Here is a 25,215-nt window from a genome sequence, read left to right on the forward strand (position 1 = left end):
TTCAAGTCGCGCCTCTTCGAACCGTGAGTACGGTCACCCCCAGAACCCCCGCATCCCCCCCATAACCCCCGCAACCCCCCACCAGCCCAGACCCCCCGCATCCCCCCATAACCCCCGCAACCCCCCCACCAGCCCAGACCCCCCGCATCCCCCCCATAACCCCCGCAACCCCGCCACCAGCCCAGACCCCCCGCATCCCCCCATAACCCCCGCAACCCCCCCACCAGCCCAGACCCCCCGCAACACCCCATAACCCCCGCAACCCCCCACCAGCCCAGACCCCCCGCATCCCCCCATAACCCCCGCAACCCCCCACCAGCCCAGACCCCCCGCAACCCCCCCCCACCAGCCCAGACCCCCCGCATCCCCCCACCACCCCTCCCCGGCTTCGGTATTGTGCTCCGCCACTGCCAAGCGCTCTGGGGCGCTACCCTGCGTGAGGGGCGCTGTATAAATAAATAAATACAAGTTGTTGTCGCTGTCCTCCTTTGGCTCCTCCCCTCCCCCCACCTCCCCCCCCCTCCCCCCACCCTCCTCTTCCTCACCTTTTCCGGCTCCAGTCACTAGAGTGCATTTGCCGTCCAGACGCGCGGCCATCGCGCCAACCGGCGACCCCGCAAATGCCAACCGGAGAGACCGCAGCGCCCGGTAACCAGGACAGGCCGCGGACACGCCCACCCACCTGTCACTCAGCAACGAGGCGGGGCCTCACCCGTCACTCAGCAACGGGGCGGGGCCTCACCCAACTGTCACTCAGCAACGGGGCGGGGCCTCACCCGTCACTCAGTAACGAGGCGGGGCCTCACCCACCTGTCACTCAGCAACGGGGCGGGGCCTCACCCGCCCCACCTGTCACTCAGTAACGGGGCGGGGCCTCACCCGCCCCACCTGTCACTCAGCAACGGGGCGGGGCCTCACCCGCCCTACCTGTCACTCAGCAACGGGGCGGGGCCTCACCCACCACCTGTCACTCAGCAACGGGGCGGGGCCTCACCCACCCCACCTGTCACTCAGCAATGGGGCGGGGCCTCACCCGTCACTCAGTAACGGGGCGGGGCCTCACCCGCCCCACCCGTCACTCAGCAACAGTGGGGGCGGGACTTGGCTCCACCTGTCACTCAGCCATCACACAGTTGGATTGTTCCCATTCCTTTGCACTACAACAGTGTAAGAGGGAGTGTTCGCATTCAGTTGATCCACGTTTAGAAATGAATAACCTTCCTGTTTGTCCCCCGCCTGCTATAAAATGCACCGGTGCCCCATTTGCTCCACGTGACGCGGTCAGTGTTTCGAGGAACGCCCCACAATTCAATGATGGCTTGTATTTGTTTCTGACGCAAAAAGAAATCAAAACAAGTCAAGTGTGTGCAAGTACTGGATCACCGTGGAATGTCCGACTAGAAACGAGGAACCAGCTCAGGGCTTAGAGTCCCATCAGAGGAAGCCAAGGAATACTTTAATCCAAGATGCTTCAAAGAATGTCTCCTGATGTCACCGGCACAGAAGGAGAAAACAGGACGTTAATTATAGTTCCTGGGTGACTGATTTTTTTCACAATAAGAGAGATTCTGGTACCGACGTTCTCTTAAAAATTAAAAGAAAATACTTGTATTTCTGAAACTGAGAGTGAAATCATGTCTCGCAGGTCTGTTGGCTCGGACTTCTCTTTCATAGACCCATACAATAGAACGGCTAATAAAAATGATGCTACATTAATAGGAAATGCTTGAGTCATTTAATACATTTTCAGCAAAGCAGCTTAAGTATAGAAGTCAACTTCGACATAGGGATAAGGCTTTATGGTTTGAATAATGCTGCTTTGAATCGTGGCCTGTTTTGATCATGTAACAATTGATGACCAGTTCTGCCCTGTGGCACAATCGTTTGCTTGAGTTGAAAGTCAGATTGAAGTTTTATCCTGCTACGGAGCAGAGAATGTCCGATATTTGGAATGTTTCAATTCAATAGTGGACAAATTTCCAGCAGTCTGTAGTGCGAGTAGGATTCCAGTTATGGGCTTTTGCTTTAATCTGTAGATTATGAAGCAAGAAACCCTCCATCCACAGGAAGAGTAGCTCCGTTTATCATACTACTCTTGTCACTGAGGAGGAAGAGAATTGCGTTCACCACCTCTTCCACTTCTGGGAACAAAAGAAATGCCGATTAGCTCCAAGTAAAAATACAACCACCGCTACCTCCAACAGCTGCGCATCTAATCTTTAAGCTTGTTGAAAAATTAAAAAGGTTTGTGCAATATAGCTACTTACTGATATATACCAACACACACTGGTAAGACAAGAGGATTTTGACTACCTACATAATTGGAGGTGGATGGGTCAAACAACAGCGCAAGTTACAAAGAGAAATGGCAATGTTAGGGAAAATCAAGTACCTTCGCTATTGTCACATTAGTGGCAAATACCTGAAAGCAACGCACCTGCCAAACCAGGAAACTGCTGGATAAATTGGAGTTGGGAAAACTTCACATGGTTCCAGCACACAGTACTGAAACACTCCAATTAAGCAACTGTTTGGGGACAGATGAAGCTATGCAAGGGTTTCCTGCTCAAACTTAGCTCTCTGTCAAAACAAGCCAGTCGCCTCTACCAATACAACAACGACATGCATTTATATAGCGCCCTTCACGTGGGGTAGTGTCCCGATGCGACTTACAGTGGCGGAATCTGACCCTGAGCCAGAGGGAGAAGGGAGGGGGGGAAATCCAGCTAAGAGAACAAAACGGCAGCTAGGTTCGGCGCAGGAGGCTAAGGTTCAATACTTGAACAGGACCTCAGCCTTGGTGATGCTGCTGGGAAAAGGCGAGCTTAGATTTTGAAATTCCTGTCCAGCCCCATCAGTTACCTGCAAACCTGCCGAGTGGGATTCGGGACAACATTTGTCCGGCTTTGACCGGGTCACTCCAACCAATGCGACCCATGTTGGTCATCACCACCGTGGGGTTGACGGCATTTGTTCGGATCTGTGCCACGATTTAACAGAAAAAAAAGGCAACATCTGGTTTATTTGCACACCGCTGTATTTTTAATTGATCACTGCTTCAACAGAAATTGGCCAGCGTCAATCTGCACCTGTGTTTTAATGCAATCTAAAGTTTCATTCTGTTGCAAGATCTTGTTCAGAGAGTGGAAGTGTCCTCTGGTGAGTTGTACGCGCAGTAAAAGCAAATGCTGCATTTTCTATTTTAAAATACGGGCCACAGTGGTATCCACCCAACAATAGATGTCAACTGGGGGTTGTTAAGGGAATCAACAAACAGCCCCGTGAAGTGGTGGAACAGTGGGGTTGATTTACCACACCTCCTTTGCCCCAACACTGAGGCGAAGTTCTGAGTGGAGATCTATGTGTTTCAATGCTTACATTGTATGGTCCCAGCTCCAAAGCCATCATTTTGGTCAGCATGTCTAAGGCTCCCTTTGTGGCACCTTTAAAAACAACCAAGTTAAGATATATGTTAACTGCATTTAAGAAGGCAATTTACTTCCGGTTTAAAAAAAGCGCAAATGTTTTGTAGTTTGATTACCAAACCAGCGTGGAAATTATGCTCACAATCCAAAGGGTTGAATGCTAATTGGAAATGCCAATTAACTAAAGCTGCATAACACTGTCTCTCTACATATAGCGAAAAAATGGACACATAGCTTACAATACACCGTGTGGTCTCTCAGAGCACACTGGGACGCCTGGCTGGAGATATTCACGATAGAACCGCCAACTCCCCGAGCTCTCAACCCTCTTGCAACGATCTGCATTAGAATAAAAACAGAATACAGTCAAGACAAAAGTTACCTTTTTGTTTCCAAAAGTGTATGGTGCTGATCCATCTCTTGGGTATCTTTAGTGAAGGTCCAGACCATTTGGACCAAAGATACTTTGCAAAATTCTCTTGCAAGTACAGCATTACACACTGTGATATAAATACATCATCCGATAAACATGCAGGGTACAGTGAGCTCTGATCTTACCTGTGAAACATGCATCGCCGTCTTCACATTAATAGCAAATAATCTGAAAAATCAGGCAAATGAAATCAGACTCAGCAAGGAAGAAAGTGAGAAATAAAATGCAAGTGGAAGAGAATACTCCAGTAATCACAGATTGTAAAAAATGTACTGTTTTTCCTCAACCCTTCTCTTGCAGACAACTGTTCAAAACTGTACTTCTAAATATCTTTACATACTTGTCAAAGACTTCCTCCGTGACTTCAAGGAACGGCTGCAAAATAGCAACGGCGGCATTGTTCACAAGAAGATCTATTGGGCCCACATCTTTCAACGCATTTTCCGTGGCTTCCCAGTTACTGAGGTCCACACAGATTGTCCTCAAGTTGGGGCACTGAAAAACAAGAGACACCAGTGAGACTATAAAAACTCACCAGATTCACACAACACTGATAATAACAGTAGCATCTCATACTGATGCCAATAGATGGAGCAGGTGCAACAAGCTAAATTATCTACTCCCGCTATAGCTATGTCTTTTCGTATGGCAATATTAGACGTGCAAAAGTGGATTGCCTCACACTAAATACTAAATTAGTTTCTTGACTGAAGAGTGGATCGAGCCCACAGACTGAGCGCTACGCAGCAACATACTTGACCGAACCACTTGCACTGGGAGTGGAGTGCAAAGAGATTCAGCATTTCTTTTCACTTTGGCTTCCGCTCACCTCACAAGAAAGGCTGTCCAAATCCGATTGGGTTCTGCTCACTGCAATAACTTCTGAACCACATCTTATCAAAGCCTTGGCAGTTTCTCTTCCGATGCCTGAAAGAAAACACGAAACACATCTGGCGTTTTCCAAATAACCCGAGAAACATTTTAGAGATTAATGTGAAATGAGGTTTGGTCTGGCTCGTCAACGGTCGGAAGTGTATCCCATCCCTCTCGACACCGAAGGACTGTTAGAGACTGTTATACATGTGTCTACACCACCAATAATTGCCGGGAGCCATACAGCTATCTTTCGCTTCCATTAGATTGCAACAGGTTAAATGCAACTCCTCCTCCGCGCACACACACAAACACTCACAGTTGAATTCACTGAGAGGGAATGCACGGGTTTCTGGTTGGCACAAAGACTACTTTAATCTGTAACAACAACAACAACTTGCACTTATGTAGCGCCCTCCACGCAGGGCAGCGGCTCAGAGCGCTTGAGTTCCAAGTCCAAGTTGACCCGCGGCCCACCCCACCCCTCCCCCATGCACCGGCCTCTTCTCCTCTCTACAGCACTGTCCCGCGAAGCGCTTTGAGACGACGAAGCACCGTATCGAATGCCGCGAGTTTTATTATTGTCTTCAAGTCGCGCTTCTTCGAACCGTGAGTACGGTCACCCCCAGACCCCCCCGTAACCCCCCACCAGCCCAACCCCCCGCATCCCCCCAACCCCCCACCAGCCCAGACCCCCGCATCCCCCCCATAACCCCGCAACCCCCCCACCAGCCCAGACCCCCGCAACACCCCACCAGCCCAGACCCCCGCAACCCCCCCATAACCCCCGCAACCCCCCCACCAGCCCAGACCCCCGCAACCCCCACCAGCCCAGACCCCCACCCCCCCATAACCCCCGCAACCCCCCCACCAGCCCAGACCCCCCGCAACCCCCACCAGCCCAGACCCCCACACCCCCATAACCCCCGCAACCCCCCACCAGGCCAGACCCCCCACAACCCCAATAACCCCCAGACCCCCGCACCCCCCCCCGTGGAACCCCCCACCACCCCTCCCGGCTTCGGTATTGTGCTCCGCGACTGCCAAGCGCTCTGGGGCGCTACCCTGCGTGAGGGGCGCTGTATAAATAAATAAATACAAGTTGTTGTCGCTGTCCTCCTTTGGCTCCTCCCCTCCCCCCCCATTCCCCCCCCCACCCCCACCCTCCTCTTCCTCACCTTTTCCGGCTCCAGTCACTAGAGTGCATTTGCCGTCCAGACGCGCGGCCATCGCGCCAACCGGCGACCCCGCAAATGCCAACCGGAGAGACCGCAGCGCCCGGTAACCAGGACAGGCCGCGGACACGCCCACCCACCTGTCACTCAGCAACGGGGCGGGGCCTCACCCGTCACTCAGCAACGGGGCGGGGCCTCACCCGCCCCACCTGTCACTCAGCAACGGGGCGGGGCCTCACCCCCAACATGTCACTCAGTAACGGGGCGGGGCCTCACCCGCCCTACCTGTCACTCAGCAACGGGGCGGGGCCTCACCCGCCCCACCTGTCACTCAGCAATGAGGTTCAGGGGCGGGGCCTCGTCTACCCGTCACTCAGCAACTGTGTGGGCGGGGCGGGGGACTTCGCTCCACCTGTCACTCAGCAATCGGGGGCGGGGCCTCTGCCTCTCCCTCCGCCTCCCCGGGACTGCTCACCGCGCCGCCTCTGCACGGGGCTGCTCAATGCGCAGCCAAGAAAATAGCGCGGAGCTTGTCAGAGCTTCACCATCGCAGCCCAGATGGCTTGTGACTGGGGGGAGGGGGTGGGGGGGTGGGGGGGTGGGGGGTGGGGGGGGGGGGGGGAGGGGGAAGGGAGACGGTAAAACCCAATGCACAGCGCCGCGCGCAATTGGCAGCCCCGTTTCGCCCAAAGAATACACAGTCACTACACTTTGCGGTATATTACAGTCTGCGGCTCTCGTAGCTCGGGAGGGGGGCGCGGAGGTGGGGGGGGGGGGGGTTTGGCAGGTGTGCGGGGGGCTCGGAGCACCCGCCTCGCAAGCCAAGAGACCTGGGTTCAATACCCGGCAGCAGGTCCGGGCGAAACCTTGGGCGGGTTTCCTTACTCCGCACGGACTGATCATCATCCCTCGAGAGAGAGAGAGAGAGAGAGAAAAAACTATAATATTAATAATTTGGTCACTTCAATCCACGGCTGTTGGATTGAAGCGACCAAATTCTTACTCTTGTTGGGCATTTTTGTTTTTTGCTGCGGGCAATTGGCTGCCGCCTTTCGCCCGCAAAATACACAAGTCACTACACTTTTGCAGTCCAGCCTGTGAAGCGCTTTGAGACGTGATCAGGCGCTGTATCAGATGCGAGGAGGATGATGATGATTATTATTACACACGCTGCGATGTTGAATTACTTGGTTGTAACCGAGTCACGTTGGTTTCACGCGCAGCGTGTGGCGGTGGCTCCACAGAGCTCTTCGCGGCTCTTCATTTTGGGCCACAGAACACGAGTTTGGGCGACCAGAGGAAAAAAAAAGTGGCCGGACTCCAGCTGCTCTGTAACGGGCTGCCGCAGATTGTGGGGAAAATGGGTCACATCTGTACGATGATGGGTATGTCTGAGGTACAGAACACAGCACCGGGAAAATCAGAGAGCGATACCTGCTTTCTACCGTACAAAGACGCGCACTATTGGGAGGTCTAACGTGTTGGCCACTGTGCCACTCGTTCGTTGAACCACATAAGTTCAAGGATCGTACTTTCCCCGATTGTGGTGAACAATTGAAGGAAATGATTTGGGAAATAAATCAAGTGTCAGATTTCGTATCTCTGGGCCGATGCATCTGCAGCACTGAGCTGAGAAGGTATCTGTGTCCCCCCCACCCCCACCCCTCTCTCTCTCTCTCTCTCGCTCAACTGAATGGTTAAACGCAACATGAACCAGGTAGAAAAGTATGAAACTTTTTAATGGAACAATTGTTCCAGCTGCAACCCCTTTGGTAAATATAGCAACCCAATAGGAGGTTTTGATCTGAAATGGGAATAAATGGGGATGTAATAAAATAGCAATCCAGACAGACTAGATTAATAAGCAGCACGTTTATTATTCATTCAAAACTTCATTCACGCTCAAAAATAACCATTACAGCGATTTCAATGGTTTCATATTTTAATCAATACACATTAAAGTTAAGCATTTGTTGCTGTACCACTTCAGTACATAAGATTGGCTCATAGTGTTAGGATACAGACTTTATAAATTACACAGAAATGTACTGAATGAAACAAGTTTATTAGTGATGAAAAAATAAATGGCTGAATGAGAGAAATGCAGTGAGAGTTTGAGTGACTACTTCAATAAGACATTGAGAAACAAAAGCGTGTCGTTTGGTACAACAGTCGACACACACGTCCTGCAGACATTATGAAGCATTTGGTAAATCCATCGGAAATATCAATAAAATACACATAATTTCTGTGCTGCATACTCTCCAGACTTTGGCATGAATATGAATCAAATAGCAAGGTTAGCATTCATGGAATTTTGGATCACTGATTCTTTTTCCCAAGTCACTGACAACTTTAACATTTCATAAAATGTATTTAATTCTTTCTGCACTATGGGACATAAATTGTAATGTCCTTTGCTGAGAAAGAGTAAAAAAAAGTCAATGAAAGAAAAAGGCATTAATACAGTAGAAAATTCAAGGTTTTGTTCTGTTTGGTTAAGTCTATCTTAAAAACTTGGCTTCAACAACTTTTTTTGGGGGGTGGTGGTGGGAGGGGGAAGACGGGCTATTCACCTTGAATTTTATTGTCTACTAGAATTATTAACATTGGTCATTTCTGCCATGGAAATGGAACAAGATCGACTTTGTATGCGAAACATCTAGTTGTCTGCAAATTTACATGGACTAGGCACTCCAAAACCATATTCCGGGTAGCTTTTTAGCACCTACCCATATGCTAGCTAGACAAGTAGCAAGTCAGAATGCATTTATTATTTAATAGGACTATCCACAAGAACCTGCCTAGGGTGATTTCTAAAGCTAACTGGGTGAAACGGACATTGCTATACATTTACTCCAACTCGTTTTGGCACAGTAAACAAGCATGTGGTGCTGATTGGGAAAGAATGGACATATTCTTGGCACACAAATATATACATAACCAATTGTGTCAACTGAATACTGCAGCATTAAGAATGATTTGCTACATCCCAGACATTTTAAAAAGTCACCTTTGGCCTTTCCAGCTGAATGTAAACATGCATTTCATAAACTATTTTAACAAATATATAACACTGTACATTAGTGATTTTTTCTGCGACCTCACCAAGCATTTTCCAGTCCTTTGTCACAGATTTGCAGGCGCCTAACAGTACTGTTTCCAGCAGTTCACAAAAATTCCATCCATGGCCACCGATTCATTGTTTGTCAACACTGACCATTTGACAGTGTTTCCTGCTTCTCAGGCTGTTTCTGCTTCTGTTCTGTTTGTCATTACTAGTGACTATTTGATGCCACTATCCATTGTCCAAAGTGACGGCTTTGCTTTAGTGTCCTTACCCGAAGGAGGATGTGCAGCAAGTTGACCAGCCCCAATGGAGGCCGATTCGGAGCATCTGGTTGAAATTGTTGACCAAATTAATGACACAGAATATAAAATTGACTGCGGAAAACAAGTGCAGTCACATTTGAGTTTTTCACCAGATCTTGTTACAAGTGAATCCAGTCCAGCAACGTTGATTGTACAAAGTTCCAGAATTATTTTAGATTATTTTCCTACTCTACTAGACGAAGAATGCTATGAAGCATGCATGGGTATCAGTTCTTCCATTGGTGAACTTTCTTTTTAAGCTGTCTTTAATTATCCTCTCCTGCCATTAACGTTTTCACAGCATACCTGCATCGCATATTCTTTTTTATTCTAACACTCTTTAAAGGGAAGGGGCAGAAACACTTAAAACGACATCAGCAATTTATGTTGGAAATTTGAGTTCTACTTTTTTTTAAAAACAAAGGGAAAAAATAAATTTGTGAGATTAAAAATGATCCACAGTATTCTCAAACCCTTGAGTTTATCACTTAGATGTTTACTGTAAACCACGGAAATGTAAAGCCCTCATAGAATGAGCTGCATTGGGAAAAGTTGTTAGTTTCACTGGTGATGCAGATTTACAAAGCAGTATTTACTAACCACAGCGGATTGATTCATCATCAATACTTGAAACTTAGATGATTTTTAATCTCTGGCCAAATGTTGATATTTGGTTAGATAATATTTTACTTAAACAAATGAATATGGTGTAAAATAATGTTACGCAATAAATCTTTTTTTCCCCCACTCACACAGATGATCAAAGAAAATGCAACAATGGCAATATATATATGTATATATAATCAAAATAATGGGATGTGTAACAGATACAAATAGCTACTAATGGTTAAAGTTTTTCATAAGTTTGGCTTCATCCCTAGAGCATAAGAGGCCACAGAACAAGAAAAGGCTATTCAGTTCCATTTTCTATTATCGCATGATATGGCTGCAACCATATGTACAGATTGCACAGAAGGTAAAATGTAATAGTTTGTATGTTTTCACAGTGTATATCTCATGTCAACTCCTTGATGTACCGTACCGTATACATGTGCTGTAAACTAGTGGGTTTTCCACAACAGAGCAGTCAGTAGTTGAAAATGGGAGTAGAATAGGTAGAACTGGCGAAATAGTGAAACCCATGTTTAAAAGTCAGTGTGCATCTCTTCAATCTCAGTCACACGAGTTATTAATGATCAGAAGTTGAACAGCAGGAATTCTGCTTATTAAACAATAATTTGCATACATGCACTCAGGATAGAACCAAAACCATATGTGCAATGGTATGCTGTTAGCTGAGGCAGCATAAATGACATTCTGCCTTACTACAACTGAACAGCAAATTGAATAAGATTAGGTCGGTGGGTCAATCTGCAGGGGCTTTAAACAGCCTGTGATCCTGGGGCAGCTAACTCCTCACTTCAGAATAATTCCAAGTACGCCTCAATTTCATGTCTGAGATTGTACTTCTTAGGATAATCCTTTTAATATAAATACCACTGAATCCTGTTTGGAACTGTAGGGATTGTTAAATGCTACAGAGGGAAAATTGGATGACAGTTTCTAAACTGAGGGAACGAATTTGTACAGAATTAGGTTCATGATGGAGACAGCAGTCGTATAAAAGGGAAAAAGTTTGAGATAAAATAATCAAATTTATGGGGATCCTTAACAGAACCATAAGCAGATTGCTATAAAATAATATTTTTCTCTTACGCCTTTAGAATGACAACTCCCCCAGCAAGATGTAACTAAAAGATTTTTAATGATCCGAGATTACTGTATGTCCTCTGTAGCCACTGCCATTAAACTTTTCACTGGCTCACTTTTTGGCATCCTTGATCGATTAGAATGTTTCAGAAGTAGAAAAAAATCCTTAAAATAACTGGTCAGGTTTTGTTCATCAAAATATTAGTGCTATTGTTGCAATTTATCACCCTCAATCACCACGGTTTAAGCGAGTGTGGACAAAACACACTTTATATGACCTATTCAGAGAGATGATGCTCACAAGATATTTAAATAACATGTGTAATCAAATCAGTTCAATAATTGGTAAGAATATTCAATTGCTGAAACAATGGGTAGTGGCTGTAGTAGTGGCTGTAGTGGATATTCAATTGCTGAAACAATGGCTGAAACACAGTACTAATCTCAAACACTTCCCGATTTCTTAGCTAAACCAGAATGAGACTCAACTTTTCTGCTCACAGTGCAAATTAGTGGTGAACTCCCCAAATCCCATGACATTATTTTGCACAAGGCACAATATTGAAATAGCTACCAGAAATCGCCATCTTGCTGAATTATCCCACAATCAAAGATTGAGTTTTCTGGGTCAGACGGCATGCAGTTTCACCGCTGACTGACCGTCTAAAATTGGATTGTGCACAGATGACACTCATGAGTTGCCAATCTTGAAACTGATTGCACTTCGCACGTATACAGAAAGGATCCACAGCTTCCAAGCAAGGTGTCATCTGAAAGTATTCTGCCAAAGCCTATCTATATCATGCCAGGAAGTAGGAGTTATACATTAGGTACTTTGGAGTGACTCCAAGTTCCTGTTTGCATGTGACCACACTCCAGATTGAATTCTCCCAAATTAACAAACAAAAGCACAAAGAGAGTATAGAATTGAGAAGAGGTAACATTGGCACTTTGGCACACAGCTTTCTGCTCCACAGACAAATCCAGAATCACTCCAGAGTGAATCCTTCTGGATATCAATATCTATCGATATCTAAGACAAAGCAGTCAGTGGTGAGAATCTCAGTTCAAGTAAGACCTGGAGTATTCACTTAAGTCGTTCAGGAGACGGTTTTGATCTTCTTTGCAGAACTATCACAGTCCTATCGAACAAGTATCCTCGTATGATAAGGTAATTAATTGACCTATGTTAGGAGTGCATAGGGATCATGTGCAATATGTAAATCTTCAGTCTTTTTTTTTACGTGCTTCACAGTCTTACCCTTGCAGGCTGTAAAAAGGCACTTTTTGCTGCTCACTCTTCTAAAGAGCTGCACCTGTTGAATAAAGAGTTATCGCTGTCTTCACAGGTCAGTCTCTGTCTTTGGCAGGACACCAGGCATCAGCGGGATACAGGAGACAATGTACAGACTTGAACCTGGAGGTAAACAAGGTTTTCGAATGAGATACAATTCGGGGCATTTTTCAACTCTTTATACACAAACTACAGTAAAATGTCCAACAGCCAGTCAGATTTATGATGTCATGGCTATTCAGTCTAAACATGCTTTTTCCTGGAAGTGATATTTCCAGATCAGCGAGAGTTCTATGGTCACTTTGCCGTGTTCTAATCTACACGCAGTTTAATGACCTGGATATCTTTACTTTATTATACAGTGACAAATACTGAAATCCCATTCATAAAATGCCAATTACTAATCCCATCAGGAGATCAATTGAAGTTTTGACAAAATTTGGGGATTTTTATTAGCTGGTCATTTTGGCTGGCATATCACTTGGTCCCCAACAAACAGATGTATTTGAGGAGGTTTAAGGAGGATAAAGAAACAGATCACTGTACCGCGAAGGATCCTCATCCAGGCTGAAAGGTCCTCGGACATTCAGCGCATTCCGTTTAACTTCTGAACTTCCGTAACTTAAGGTGACCTGAAAGAATACAGATCCATGATTCAGGGACTGAAGTCAATCTGTTCTTAGCGAATCTTAGGTGTTTCATGACTAGATAAACAGTTATACCGAACTGGATAACGACTATTTCAAGTAGTTTTTACAGCAGCAAATGTCTGTGTTACAGTTCTCCTGCTGCAATCCTTTCATATTAAATAGTGCGGCATTTTAATGCCCCCTGTGTCTATGTTACAAGGAGGCAGGAAATGGATCTGTGTCCCCAGGACCCAATATGGTGAATTTGCCAATCTATCACACAGAAGGAGGCACCGAGCTCAGGCCCAAATGTTTCCCCCGCAGGAAGCAAGAAAAGCAATGAATGAAACGGAGGGCGAGAAGGAGAAAATAAAGAAATAAGTTTGATATCAATCAAAAAAATTGCAGGCTGTTCTGCACAATGCTGGGAGAGCCTGACCTGTCTGGGGATGGTAGCTGGAGGGATTTGCTTTAGGTTCTCTAGGTGTGAATGGAACAGATCGCTATGAATCATCTTCACTTCCAGCAGGGCTTCAATGATGTAGCCGATCGTACAGTCATCAGGGAGGCGAATCTTCTCAGCTGTACTGATAAAATTCCCCAGGCTACGAAAGAGGAATTAATAAGAATAATAATCCTTGCATTTGATATAGAACCTTATCACGTCTTCGAGGTCTCATTAAAGTGCTTCACAGAATATACTGCAAAGCGAATTGACTAATGGTGAGAGTTATATACAAACGAGGTGCTTTTTCTGTTCCTACACTGAGAACAAAGTGGGTTTGGAACTGGGATAGATCATAGTATAGCTATGGAAGCAAGGTCATACAATCACAAGAACTTTCAGCAAAGGAAGTACTATAATACATGCAAGCTCTCCTGGAAGTCAGTTTCAGGTTTGGGAACTGTAAAAAAAACCTGAACGTATAATGTTATACCTTTGTCCGAGGATTGTTGATTAATAACATCAGGAAAGTTTTACTGAAGCGAGGGTACAGCCACGTGAAGTTTATAAACATTATCATGAGGAACTGACCGGTGATCCTGCTTAAGAGAGACTCATTTCAGTCGATTGTGAATCAAGTGGCTGAAAAGATTGAGCGGTGGAGTGGAGTAAGAGACATCTTTGAGTGTAGTAACCAGCCTGCAGAGCCCAGAAGGAAATGAGTCCAGCCAACCGGATCAGCGGCTCAATGCCACAGTTTGTTTTTAAAGCATGTCTGGTTTGAAAGCTGAGTGAGAGCAGCTGTGAATTTGAGATGTTTATGTGGGTGGGGGTGGCACTGAGCCGAGATGTGGTCAGCCTATAGCTTCACAGGTTTTCATCGGCAAGCTTCGATTCCTTTAAGACGGATGTACCCGCATTGTGCAAACAGATGGTTAACTGAGGGTTAAACACGGTGTAATTCACTGTGGAGCAACGATGTGAAAGACATAGTGATGCACTCTTTGTATGCAAATTACGAATGCAACTCTCCTAATAAAATAAAATCACACAGCGTACAAGAGACAGTAAGTTAGAATCATTGAATTTTATAGCACAGAAAGGAGCCATTCGGCTCAATGTTGGTTCTCTCAAAGAGCGCAGAGGTGGAGCACAGTTAAGTATATTTTGCCCACAAAATACAGTCAATTCACTTTACAATATATCATGTGGAGGGCTTTGCGACAAAGCACTTTAATACATTATTTAAGCTACCTCGCGTGAAGGGCGCTGTATAAATGCAAGTTGTTGTTGTTGAAGTTGTTGTAAATCAAACGCAAGGATTATTATTATTGCAGTTAAATAAATTGACAATATGGCTCAACCATACCTGGCCCACGGACTCATCTTCAATGCCAGCCCACGACTGATACAGAAACCAGCTCCGCCAGTTGCAAACCAGAACTTCACAGAAGTCTTAAGAAAACAAACAAGATCCCAGTAGATAAACGCAACTTCCTGGAGACCATCACATTCTGATTACGACTACAAACAGCAAACATTTTGTTATTTGTTTCTAACATGATTTCCCACCATAAAGATGCAAGATGTTTACAGGGTGATGATAGAGGCTCTGTGTTTCCCTCCGCACTGTTTCTAATAATATGTAACAAATCCTTGGTTTGAAAGAGCCCAAAATCAATTTAAAAACACATTAGACCATATGTGGCTTAGATCCAACAAAACAGGCTGGAATCAATGGAGTAACAAACCAGTGAGCTGATGATTTCAGGATGGATAGAGGGAAAAACAGTCATCACAAACAGTACCAACTGGAGCTAAAATGTACTAACATATGAACCTTAGCTTTATAAAGCCCATTTTATTTTTGTAACTCCATCCCAGTCCCTTTGAACTCCCTGCCCCACACCCACCACCCCTTGCCTCCTTCAAGGCACGTCTCAAAACCTTCCTCTTCGACTGAGCCTTCAGCCACCCTTCTACCCTCCCTGCCCTCCGCCCTCCCCGATTGCGGTGCCAGCTTGGGTCCAAATCCCTGACTGCCCTGCACCTACGCGAAAGCTGCTGTACAAATGTAATTTTGCATTGTATTGAACATCACCCACCGACCCATCACTCTTCACTCTCTCTGCAGCTTCCACTGGATGATCTAGACTCGGTCTGCCAATATAAATATCTTGAGTATGTGAATACGCAGATAGCAGGTGGATCAAGCTGTGAATATTGACATAATTGTCGTCATCAACGTGACAAAACCATCTGGAAAATAGAATAGTGTTAAAACAGGGTAGATTCGACACTTTAAATCATCAAGGTTGTATAAAGCAGAATGAAAATAATTTCTGGCAAATGAATGGATTACAACAAAATATATTGGCATTTCTATACCCAATGATTAATTGCTGTCATACCACGAATACAAGCAATTATTTTTTTTGGTGGGTGGGGAGGGACAAAGAAAGCAAATTTCCTGACTAGGTAATAATGATGTTGCAGCAACTGACACAGATACATCAAAAATCTTCATGGAGTAACGAGTGTTGGGCAGTTAGTGCTATTTTAGTGGTGCTATTCTTCAGATGGTGATAGAGAAACAGTAACCACTGAGTGACATTGGCCATGGAACTTATGAGCCCAACAATTGGTGGCCTATTTTGTATCATGCTCTGAGCTTATTAATCATCCCGTCACATGGATATACACAGAAAGAAATAATGCAGCCTTGAAAATTCACTTACTTTTTTTCAGATTCAATGAATTTGTCGTATTCCACAGACATCTTACAGCAAAGTGCTTGGCGAGTGTGTGCAGCAGAGCAGTTTGTGTTGATCATGTGATTTCCTAAACTCAACAACAACAAAATGACATTTGTATAGCGCCTTTCACATCGGGAGGAGGTCCCAACACAGAGGACACAGAGACGTTACAAATGTAATCCACGCAAAGCAGATATGATTCAAAAAAATTAAAAAGGTGTTTTTCTCAATAATTCCTGTTGGCCTTAGCCAGAAACTATGAACGGTTTGAGTTCAATACTATTATTCAGTGAACTCTAATTGGCTTGTGGAATGGGTGGGATTGTGCCATGGAACTGTTTCGAGGAACTGGGCTTTAAACCTGAATACAACAACAGGATTACATTTGTATAGCGCCTTTCACGTCGGGAGGACGTCCCAAGGTGCTGGAATAGCAGCCAAGGCTCACAGGCACCTGAGCAGGCTCCTTCATCTGAGTTCAATTCCAGGCCGGGCGAAACCTTGGGGAAGTTTCCTTACTCCACACAGAGCCTAATAATAATCCTCCAAAAAAACAAAACAATAATAAATTGGTCATTTTCAATCTACGACTGTTTGTGGGACACTGCTGTGCGCAATTGGCTGCCGCGTTCGCCCACAAATATACAGTCAATTCACTTTACAGTATATTCTGTGAAGCTCTTTGAGACGTCTAGAAGACGAGAAAAGCGCTATATCAAATGCAAGGATTATTATTATTATTATTATCCTGTGGTAAGCTTCTAGGTCAGAGTTTGGTTTGGGCACTTACCAGTTTTTTCTCGCAATATCTTGTCCTCTCCGTCTGTAAATATGAAAGTCTGGGGGAAAGAAACAAAGAAGCACTGAATAACCAGACAAATGCTGTATCTCCAATTCAGACCTGCTGCATTACTGAGCTCTCTCAAACAATAATAATAATCCTTGCATTTGATACAGTGGATATGATATAACAATAATATGGCCAGCTTTACTGTGGAGTTTTTTAGCTATTTAAAATTAACCTTTATTCCTCATTTCCCCCCCATCCACATAAGTCTAGTGTATGGTTATTGACGTAATAAGTAGCTGCCACATTCACCTACAAAATTCGTGCTGCTTTAAATCCAGTGAAATGCTTCGACAATTCGATAGAACACTATTATCAAATGTAAGGATTATTATTCTATTTTTATATTCAACGAAACAGTACAAAAGAGTAACTCTTTTCAGCCCTTACCCTTCTCTCTCTCTCTCTCTCTCTCTCTGTCTCTCTCTTTGTCTCTTATCCCTCCCTATCCCCAGCTTTAGTATTTGCTGGTATGTATTTAATCCGATTCCCCTGGTCATGTTGCCAGGTTTGGAAATAGAGTTGTGTGCAGTGCAGCAGTTAGCACATACAATGAATTCAGGTCTGATCAACATGGTAGAGAATTCAATGTCCAATGTAAACAGGATGAAAGGAACACTTTTTTTGAAAAAAAAGAAAGGAATTTGGACAGCATTTATTTTTCAATCACAAGGAACTACTACTTTCTTTCTTCTTCACCCCAGTCACTCGTGAGCAATAATGAAAGCATTTAGAGAAGATCTGCCACATGTAAACTCTGCTCCACGCTACCTCCTCTGCCACTAAGGGATTGCTTTCTGCTTACATTGAATTCACCATAGCCAGCATTCATCTCAAAATTGTGTGACATTTCATCACTGCCAGGCAGAGAGCTGTGACTAATTTGATTTACAACTGCTGCATAATTCAATGCATCACACGTTTTAAGCATCACTCTGGCAGGAGCACTGCATAACTTGCGGGGGTGGGGGAAGGAAGGGATGGTAGGGAAGATAAATATGTCTTAACTGTTTCGCAAGATACTTGCGAAAAAGTTAAGACATATTTCCTTCCCTGCTCCCTTCTGCAGCAGAATTCTCTTAGCTTTAACAGCTTCTTGGCATGTTCTTGATACAATGCTCGCTGGAAGTCCACAATTTGCAGAAATGAACAATAATGTATAAAAGTCCTGTTGAAGGATCTTTTTTTTTGAAACTTTTCAAGCGTGAAGGTTTTCAAAGATTTAAAAAAAAACATGAAATTCTTCTTCGAAAACTATGCAGACGTACAAATATGTTCCTGAAAAGATTAGCAGTAAACTGGTCGTGGACACAGAGAATAGTTTGGTTCAGTGTAGATTTAGCCATCCTAATCCAATCTACTTCAATGCCAGAAGCTCAATTTATGCTTTAAAATTGCTAACAGCGGGACCTGGCTATATCTGGGAGGGATAACAAAAAGCTAATATGCTGTTGAAAAGTAAGTCTTAACACAGATTATTCAGGCATCAAACAACTAAATATTTGGTGATTTTTAATTACACTATGTAATTCCTTTAATTCCAGACATCCACCTCCCCCTANCCCCATCACACACACACACACACACACACTTTAGCCCTGAATTATACAAACCAAAGCTCAAGGCCAGGGTTCAGGACGAATAGTGTGTTTCTGCTCTTAAATGGAACAATCTGAGGAGCGCAGCTTGACTTACAAACCCCCAGAGAAACACAAACCACGCCAACAGAAATACACTGCGCTACCAGTGCTCTACTTCACTAGGTTTCCTCATAATTCCATTGTGTATTTAAATTTACACACTTTGGACTGATTCCTGTTAGCTGCGGCTACACTCCCGCAATTCTTCGCTCAGATAAATATTGCACTTGGCAGCTGAGAGCAAACATCTGCATTACGGTGTTGCTGGAGTTCATGCATATCCAGTTTCCTTTTATTTGGGGCCAATTTTCTCCCGTGTTCCCTTAAAGGTGCTGGACCCTTAGAAAGATGTTGCACAGTAGATTCTAACTTGACAGGATGTGGGGAAAATAGTCGTCCCTGGCGACTGTGCGACCTAATTTGTTTTATTCACAAAGGTTTCTAATGATGTATCCTTAAATCAGTATTGCCTCCCACACTCTCTTTCTCTTATCAAGAGAACAAGACCGGCTGAACACAAGGATAAGGACGCAACCAAGAGTGAAAACAAAATGTCCACAAAGTGATACAGTACGTTATTCAAAAAGTTCAACAACAATATTACACGTGGAGAGTTCAGCTGAATCAAAGCAGATAAGTGATCGCATTATGTTTATCTTCGTTCGAGTCAAACCGAAACAAACCATCAATATTTTGGAATTGCTGAACCACGAAAGGTCTTATGCAGTTTGATTCCAAGTAGGAAACAAGCCAAGGATTTTCCTGGTCTGCAAGACTCACGTCCACACTATTGAGGCACTGAGTCATTGTATGATTCATGCAAAAATGATTTCCTGTGAAAACTTTTACAGTTTACAGCGCATTTCAGGTAGGAAAATCTCACAAAGTGCTTCATCCAAGCAGGGTAGAAGATAACGGATTGTAGGATTGAGGTGATGAAAGGCGCAGTCAAAGAGATAGATAGATAGCTCTTTAGAAGGATTTTCAAATGAATAAATGTTAGAAAAATGTTCAGAAATAAAGCAGATTGCTTAATTCAAAATGACTCTGCAGGAGAAGGTGGAGGGGGAAATAGAGTTGGGATGAATAAGGCAGATATAAGAATGGATATTATAATCTTTCAGTATCAGTGAGTGTTATTTTTGAACAAGCCATAGTAGCAGAGATGTATCAGTGTGTATGGTACAGGGGAAAATATTAATTATTGGTAATGTAAACAAAACTACTTCTGGTTAAAAAGGATATTTAATATTAGTAAAAGGCTACGTTGTTATATTATATCTAATATATTGGTATATTGATTCTTTACTGCCTTATATTAGGACACCCTCCTGATGTGAAAGGCGCTATACAAATGTAATTTGTTGTTGTTGTTAGATTGGAAGTCAAATGAAAATCAATTACATAGGACAATATAAAAGTCACTATAAATGGATATGCAATAGTAATTCTATCCTAAAAAATCATATTGTGACAAGCCATCCTGGCTGATCAGCGCTTACACTTTCCATCCTGTTTTAATTTAAATCTGAACGTCCACGTTCATAGCCTCAAACCCAATCTCACGGTGGCCCAAATGCCTGTACTTTGAAATCCTGGCTGAAGAAAGATGTCTTGCAATGCTTATACGAGACGCGATCTTTAATTCCACTCTGAATGTGCCAGAGACCCCACAAGGCACTGTTAGCGACCCCACGCCTCCAGCTTTCACAGTGCAGCTGGATTGGTGAGTGTTCAATAGCTATCTGTCAGCAGCCACAGAGAGAATACATGGTTCAAACAGCCAACAATGGATGACCATGACAGCCACTCTTTTCCAACAAAGCACATGTTACCCTTCAGTCAACAAGGAATCGGAGATCTGGCAGAGTTTGAAGCCTCCCCTAGAGTTGGAGTCGGCGCAATCGTTTTCAGCAGGACAGGACAGAATTAAAATTATATTACACCAGCAACGCCGCCGATCATGGCAGATAACAGCAATTCAGATAACGGGGCTGCAGGAAATCATACGGCCGAGAGCGCACGTGAGTGGCTGTGATGGTAGCGATTCTGAAATATTTGTTTTGCTCACAAAATACGCAGTCAATTCACTTTACAGTATATCCTGCGAAGCGCTTTCAGATGTCTCAACGACGTGATTAGGATCTCTCGCAAATGCAAGGATTATTATTATTATTTGCCTTTCATGAAGTGTGAGTGGGCATCCCTTGAACATCATTTTCTTTTCAAGGAAATAACACATTAATAATACAGCAACTTTTTTCAACAGTTTGTAGTTTCCATGGGGATGAAATAGCAATGATGTCAGTGAACATGGATTTGAGCTGGGCTGTTGTTTGCTTCAAGGTCTATCTCTTGACACAATTAATGGATTCTGGGGCCACTTTCATAAGAGTAAGGCACTGTGCAGTTTTAAAGCCGGTTAATTCTGACTAAATTATCCAACTGATACATGAAACCGAAACCTTCTGTCAGTTCCTCTAAATGTTGTGCTTGAAGTTCAAAGAATCATCTATAGGCAGCTACCAAGATAAACCGTGTGCGAAGCTTTCATGGACACTTACTCTCAAAATCTTCCGGAAAGTCCTCCTGCTCAATTTGATAACAGTTGAAACCACACAAGCAGATCAAGTGATCTATACTTTTACTGTTCCAAAGTGGAATTTTGAGCAAATTATCCGTCTTGGGTGGCTATCTAAAGTACATTTCTGCCAGGTCGAGGGAGGAACAGAAATAATTGCCTCCACGGAACAGTCTGGGGATGGATTTTCCCATTGCACTGACTGAAGGACATTAACAGGGATGGGAGAGACGAAAACAGAATGAAATGCTAACATCACTCACTGCGTTGCGTGTCAGTCTGGCTCAGAGGTATTTGGCTTGCTATAAGCAAACTGCAGACAGGGCTGCTGTTTTCAACCAGGGTAACTGATCAGACATTCCAGAGGTTTGTCAGGTCAAAAACTGTCATCACGTCACTTGTGTTTATTTTAAACAAAAACGTGAAAACATGGGACTGACTTCTCATAGAAATGATCAACAACAACAAATTACATGGGTTAGTGCCTTTCACGTCGGAAGGACGTCCCAAGGCGCTGATCAGAAAGCTATGGAAAGATGTCTTTTAGGAAATCAAGCGTATTATTATGTTGGACTCTGAACTGATTGGGATCTCAAACCAATTGTTAGAACGTGCTTCACAACAAATGGGACATTGGAATGGGATGCACTGAAATTAAATTAATGATAGCACAAGATAACAACAGTTTTATCTGTACAACACATCCTTTCTGCTAATTCTAGGATTGAATTTCAGCAATCTTCATTGAGCTTCTTCTACAACGTAGCACCTCACTGTGGGGGGTATGCATTTTTGGGAGAGGGTAAGAGAAGAGAGAAGATTACCAACAGAACTGAATCACTTTAAAGCAACCTTGTATTGGCCAACGTTAAAAATTGGCGAATCTAGCGATAGGTGCCTGAGACAGTTCTGCTCACCATGGAATAGTTAATAGTAATAATCCTTGCGTTTGATATAATACCTCATCACGTCTCAAAGCGCTTTACAGAATATACTGTAGAGCGAATCGACTGTATATTCTGTGGGTGAAACTACTACTGTAATACACATATAACAATAACAACAAGAGTAATCCTTGCATTTGATACAGAGCCTTATCAGGTCTTTGAGACGTCTGGAAGTGCTGCACGGGAGACATCATAAATAATAATAATAATAATCCTTGCGCTTGACACAAAGGAGCACTTTTCACGTCTTTGAGACGTCTCAATAAAGCGCTTCACAGGACGCGCCGCTATTGTTATTATTATCATCATCATTATCAGTATTATCATCATTAAACTTTTTTAATTGAAAGCCCACTGACCCGTGCGATTTTGTGGGGTAAAATTCGAGTTAATTAAAAAAGGCCCAACTGTACGTTTTACTGTAGAATTTGCTGCAAATTTACTGTAAATTTACTGTACATTTGACTCTACGTTTACTGCGCATTCGCTGTACATTTGACTGTACAGTTCACTGTACATTTTACAGTACGTTCACTGCACATTTACTGTACACCTATTATACATTTAACTGTACATCCATTGTACATTCGGCTGTATATGCACTGTACATTTGACTGTACATTTAACTGCATGTCTACTGTACATTTACTGTATGTTTACTGTACACCTGACTGTACATTTATTGTGCATCTAACTGTATATTAACTGTACGTTTGACTGTATATTTACTGTATACTCACTATACATTTGACTGCACATTTACTGTACATTAAATGTACATTTGACTGTATATTTACTGTACATTTGACTGTATATTGACTGTATATTGACTGTACATTGGGGGCTGAGACCTGGAGACAACAGTCTGGTCACCTGCTGTTGGGCCGAGGAGATCCAGGTCTGGAAGAGCAGCTCCAGTCGGGTCCGGTGGTACTTCCGAGTGGTCTTCACGGCGATAAAGATGTCGCTGAGCAGCACTCGGCGCTCGACCCCTCCCCTGAGAGTGGGCGACGTCGACACGGCCCACGGCGGCTCTGCCTCCCGCTGGTCCCGGGCCGCCGGCGCCTCCGTGCGGCCCCGCCGCCGCCCCCCCGGCACCGTCTCCCGGAGGGCTCCCGGCGGCGGCGGCGGCGCGAAGCTTCCGGCCCGGGGGGCGGCCCCGGGGGCGGGGGGGGCGGCGGCGGCCCGCGGGGGCCCGCGGGAGAAGCGCAGGGCGTCCGAGGGCCGCCACTGCTGGAAGCCCATCAGGAGGAGCAGAGAGGCGCAGAGGGTCAGGGAGAGCAGGAAGCACAGCCTCCCCCTCCCCCGCCCCCGCCCCCGGGGCCCCCTCCCGCCGCCTCCCGGGAAAGCCATCCGACCCCGCGGGGCTCAGCCCGAGCCCCAGCCCGAGCCCCCCGGGCCGGGGGAGCCGCGCGGCGGCTGATCCCCACCCGCTCCCATGTCCCGCGGCGGCTTCGGGAGCAACAACAACAACAACAGCAACAAGAAGGGGGAAAAAAAAGTCAGACCGACCCGCCGGTCCCCCCCCAACCCCCCCCCTCCTCTCCTCCACTCGATCCCCCACAACCGCTCACTCACTCACTCGCACACACACACACACACACCACAGTGTGGGGAACAGGAGTGCACCACCAGCCCCGAGCGCAGAGCCCTCCTCTGGCATCGCACTGTGATGACCGGGCGCCACCTCTCAACGTGGAGGACTCGGTTTTTTTTCCCCAAATTATACTTTATATATATATATATATATATATATCTCTAATAATATATATATATACATATATATATAATCCTCTAATAATAATCATCTTTGCCTTTGATATAGCGACACCTTATTGCGTAGTCGAGACATCTCAAAGCGCTTCGCGGAATATACTGTAAAGAGTAGTGACTGTGTGTTTTGTGGGCGAAACAGGCACAGCAGTGTCCCACAAACATAATTCTTCAGTTTCCTGGAGAAGCTGTAAATAAACGCAGCAGCTGTTTATTTATTACCACGGTTTGGCTTGCTGCACGAACAAAAAAGCAAATGAAAGGAAATCAAATAATTGTCCACGAGCAACTCTATAAAGCCCTGGTTTGCTCCTCCCTTCCTCTCTCGGTCTCTAATTGGAAAGGTTGCTGTCGCCCTTATGCTTGTGCAGGGCAAACCCCCAACTGACACAACCGTTAAGAGCACCACGTGATGCCACAAGAAACTGACAGCTCTTCCAGTCCACAGGACCTTCAAGGGAGTTGTAACTAGGGTGGCTATACGTCCCTGAGGGACACGCAAGAGACCGGACGGAGCCAGTCGAGCGGATGCGGCTGGTAGTTCGTTGGGGCTTGGAGGTTGGAAAAAGAGCGCGAGGATCTCGAAATCGAGCAAGACCAATAAAATTCTAAAACAGAAACGCTCTTCAGAGAAGCACAACCACTGATCCGACAAGCCTCTCCAGTCCTTTTACCGCCAGCGTCAGGGACTGTGGTGAGTTCAATTCTTTTTAAGATATGGATTTGGTTTTGCAAAAATACGGTCACCCTGGCTCGAACCATCCCGTCACCTGCTGTTGGGCCGAGGAGATCCAGGTTTGGAAGAGCAGCTCCAGTCGGGTCCGGTGGTACTTCCGAGTGGTCTTCACAGCGATAAAGATGTCACTGAGCAGCACTCGGCGCTCGACCCCTCCCCTGAGGGTGGGCGACGTCGTCATTCCTAACACACTGCACACTCCTGATCCCTCCTGACTGTTCAGAGCCTCGGGACGTCCTCCCGACGTGAGAGGCGCTTTCTTTACAAATGTAATTTTGTTGTTGTTGTTGTTGTTGTTGAACAGGAGGGAGACTTGCCCCACATCTTCGTCACCATTATTATTCCCATCGTCGTCGTCGTCGTCGTCGTCGTCGTGGACGTCGCCTTGGCCGCTCTGCTTCCTCCGTCACACTAGCCCGGGGCTCCTGCAGCTCAGCGGTAAGAGCGCTCGCCTCACGAGCGAGAGACGGGGGTTCGATTCCCGGCAGCGGGTCGGGGCGAAACCTTGGGGCGGAGTTTCCTGACTCCACCCGCTCGCCGATAATAATCCCTCGAGGAAACAAACCAATGCAACAACAA

General features: G+C 45.1%; 2 protein-coding genes across 2 annotated transcripts; both read right to left on the reverse strand.

Moving 5' to 3' along the window:
- Positions 1 to 1,721: 1,721 nt before the first annotated feature.
- dcxr (dicarbonyl/L-xylulose reductase) lies at positions 1,722 to 5,986 on the reverse strand. Its single transcript, NM_001292294.1, is given in 8 exon segments — positions 1,722 to 2,141; positions 2,863 to 2,980; positions 3,379 to 3,443; positions 3,665 to 3,764; positions 3,984 to 4,026; positions 4,199 to 4,353; positions 4,688 to 4,785; positions 5,910 to 5,986. Coding segments are annotated over 8 exon segments (735 nt in total). The 5' UTR covers positions 5,962 to 5,986; the 3' UTR covers positions 1,722 to 2,037.
- Positions 5,987 to 7,763: 1,777 nt separating this feature from the next.
- rfng (RFNG O-fucosylpeptide 3-beta-N-acetylglucosaminyltransferase) lies at positions 7,764 to 24,860 on the reverse strand. Its single transcript, XM_007888551.2, has 8 exons — positions 24,671 to 24,860; positions 16,903 to 16,951; positions 16,095 to 16,197; positions 15,462 to 15,615; positions 14,726 to 14,811; positions 13,351 to 13,516; positions 12,829 to 12,914; positions 7,764 to 12,405 (listed from the first exon to the last, which is right to left on the reverse strand). Exons 1-8 carry the CDS (start codon positions 24,815 to 24,817, stop codon positions 12,339 to 12,341), a joined length of 858 nt encoding a protein of 285 aa, XP_007886742.2. The 5' UTR covers positions 24,818 to 24,860; the 3' UTR covers positions 7,764 to 12,338.
- Between the last annotated feature and the right edge of the window lie 355 nt (positions 24,861 to 25,215).

This window comes from Callorhinchus milii, unplaced genomic scaffold, assembly GCF_018977255.1.
Source record: "Callorhinchus milii isolate IMCB2004 unplaced genomic scaffold, IMCB_Cmil_1.0 Scaffold20, whole genome shotgun sequence".
NCBI classification, from domain to species: Eukaryota; Metazoa; Chordata; class Chondrichthyes; order Chimaeriformes; family Callorhinchidae; genus Callorhinchus; species Callorhinchus milii.

Excerpts from the sequence above, each read along its gene's own strand:
- rfng (XM_007888551.2), bottom strand. The coding sequence starts at position 24,817 with ATGACGACGTCGCCCACCCTCAGGGGAGGGGTCGAGCGCCGAGTGCTG. Across the intron at positions 16,952-24,670 it reads TCTCCTCGGCCCAACAGCAG|ACTTTCATATTTACAGACGG; the intron begins GTGACGGGATGG and ends TCTTTCCCCCAG. Across the intron at positions 14,812-15,461 it reads GAGTGAAGAGTGATGGGTCG|ACTTCTGTGAAGTTCTGGTT; the intron begins GTGGGTGATGTT and ends TGTTTTCTTAAG.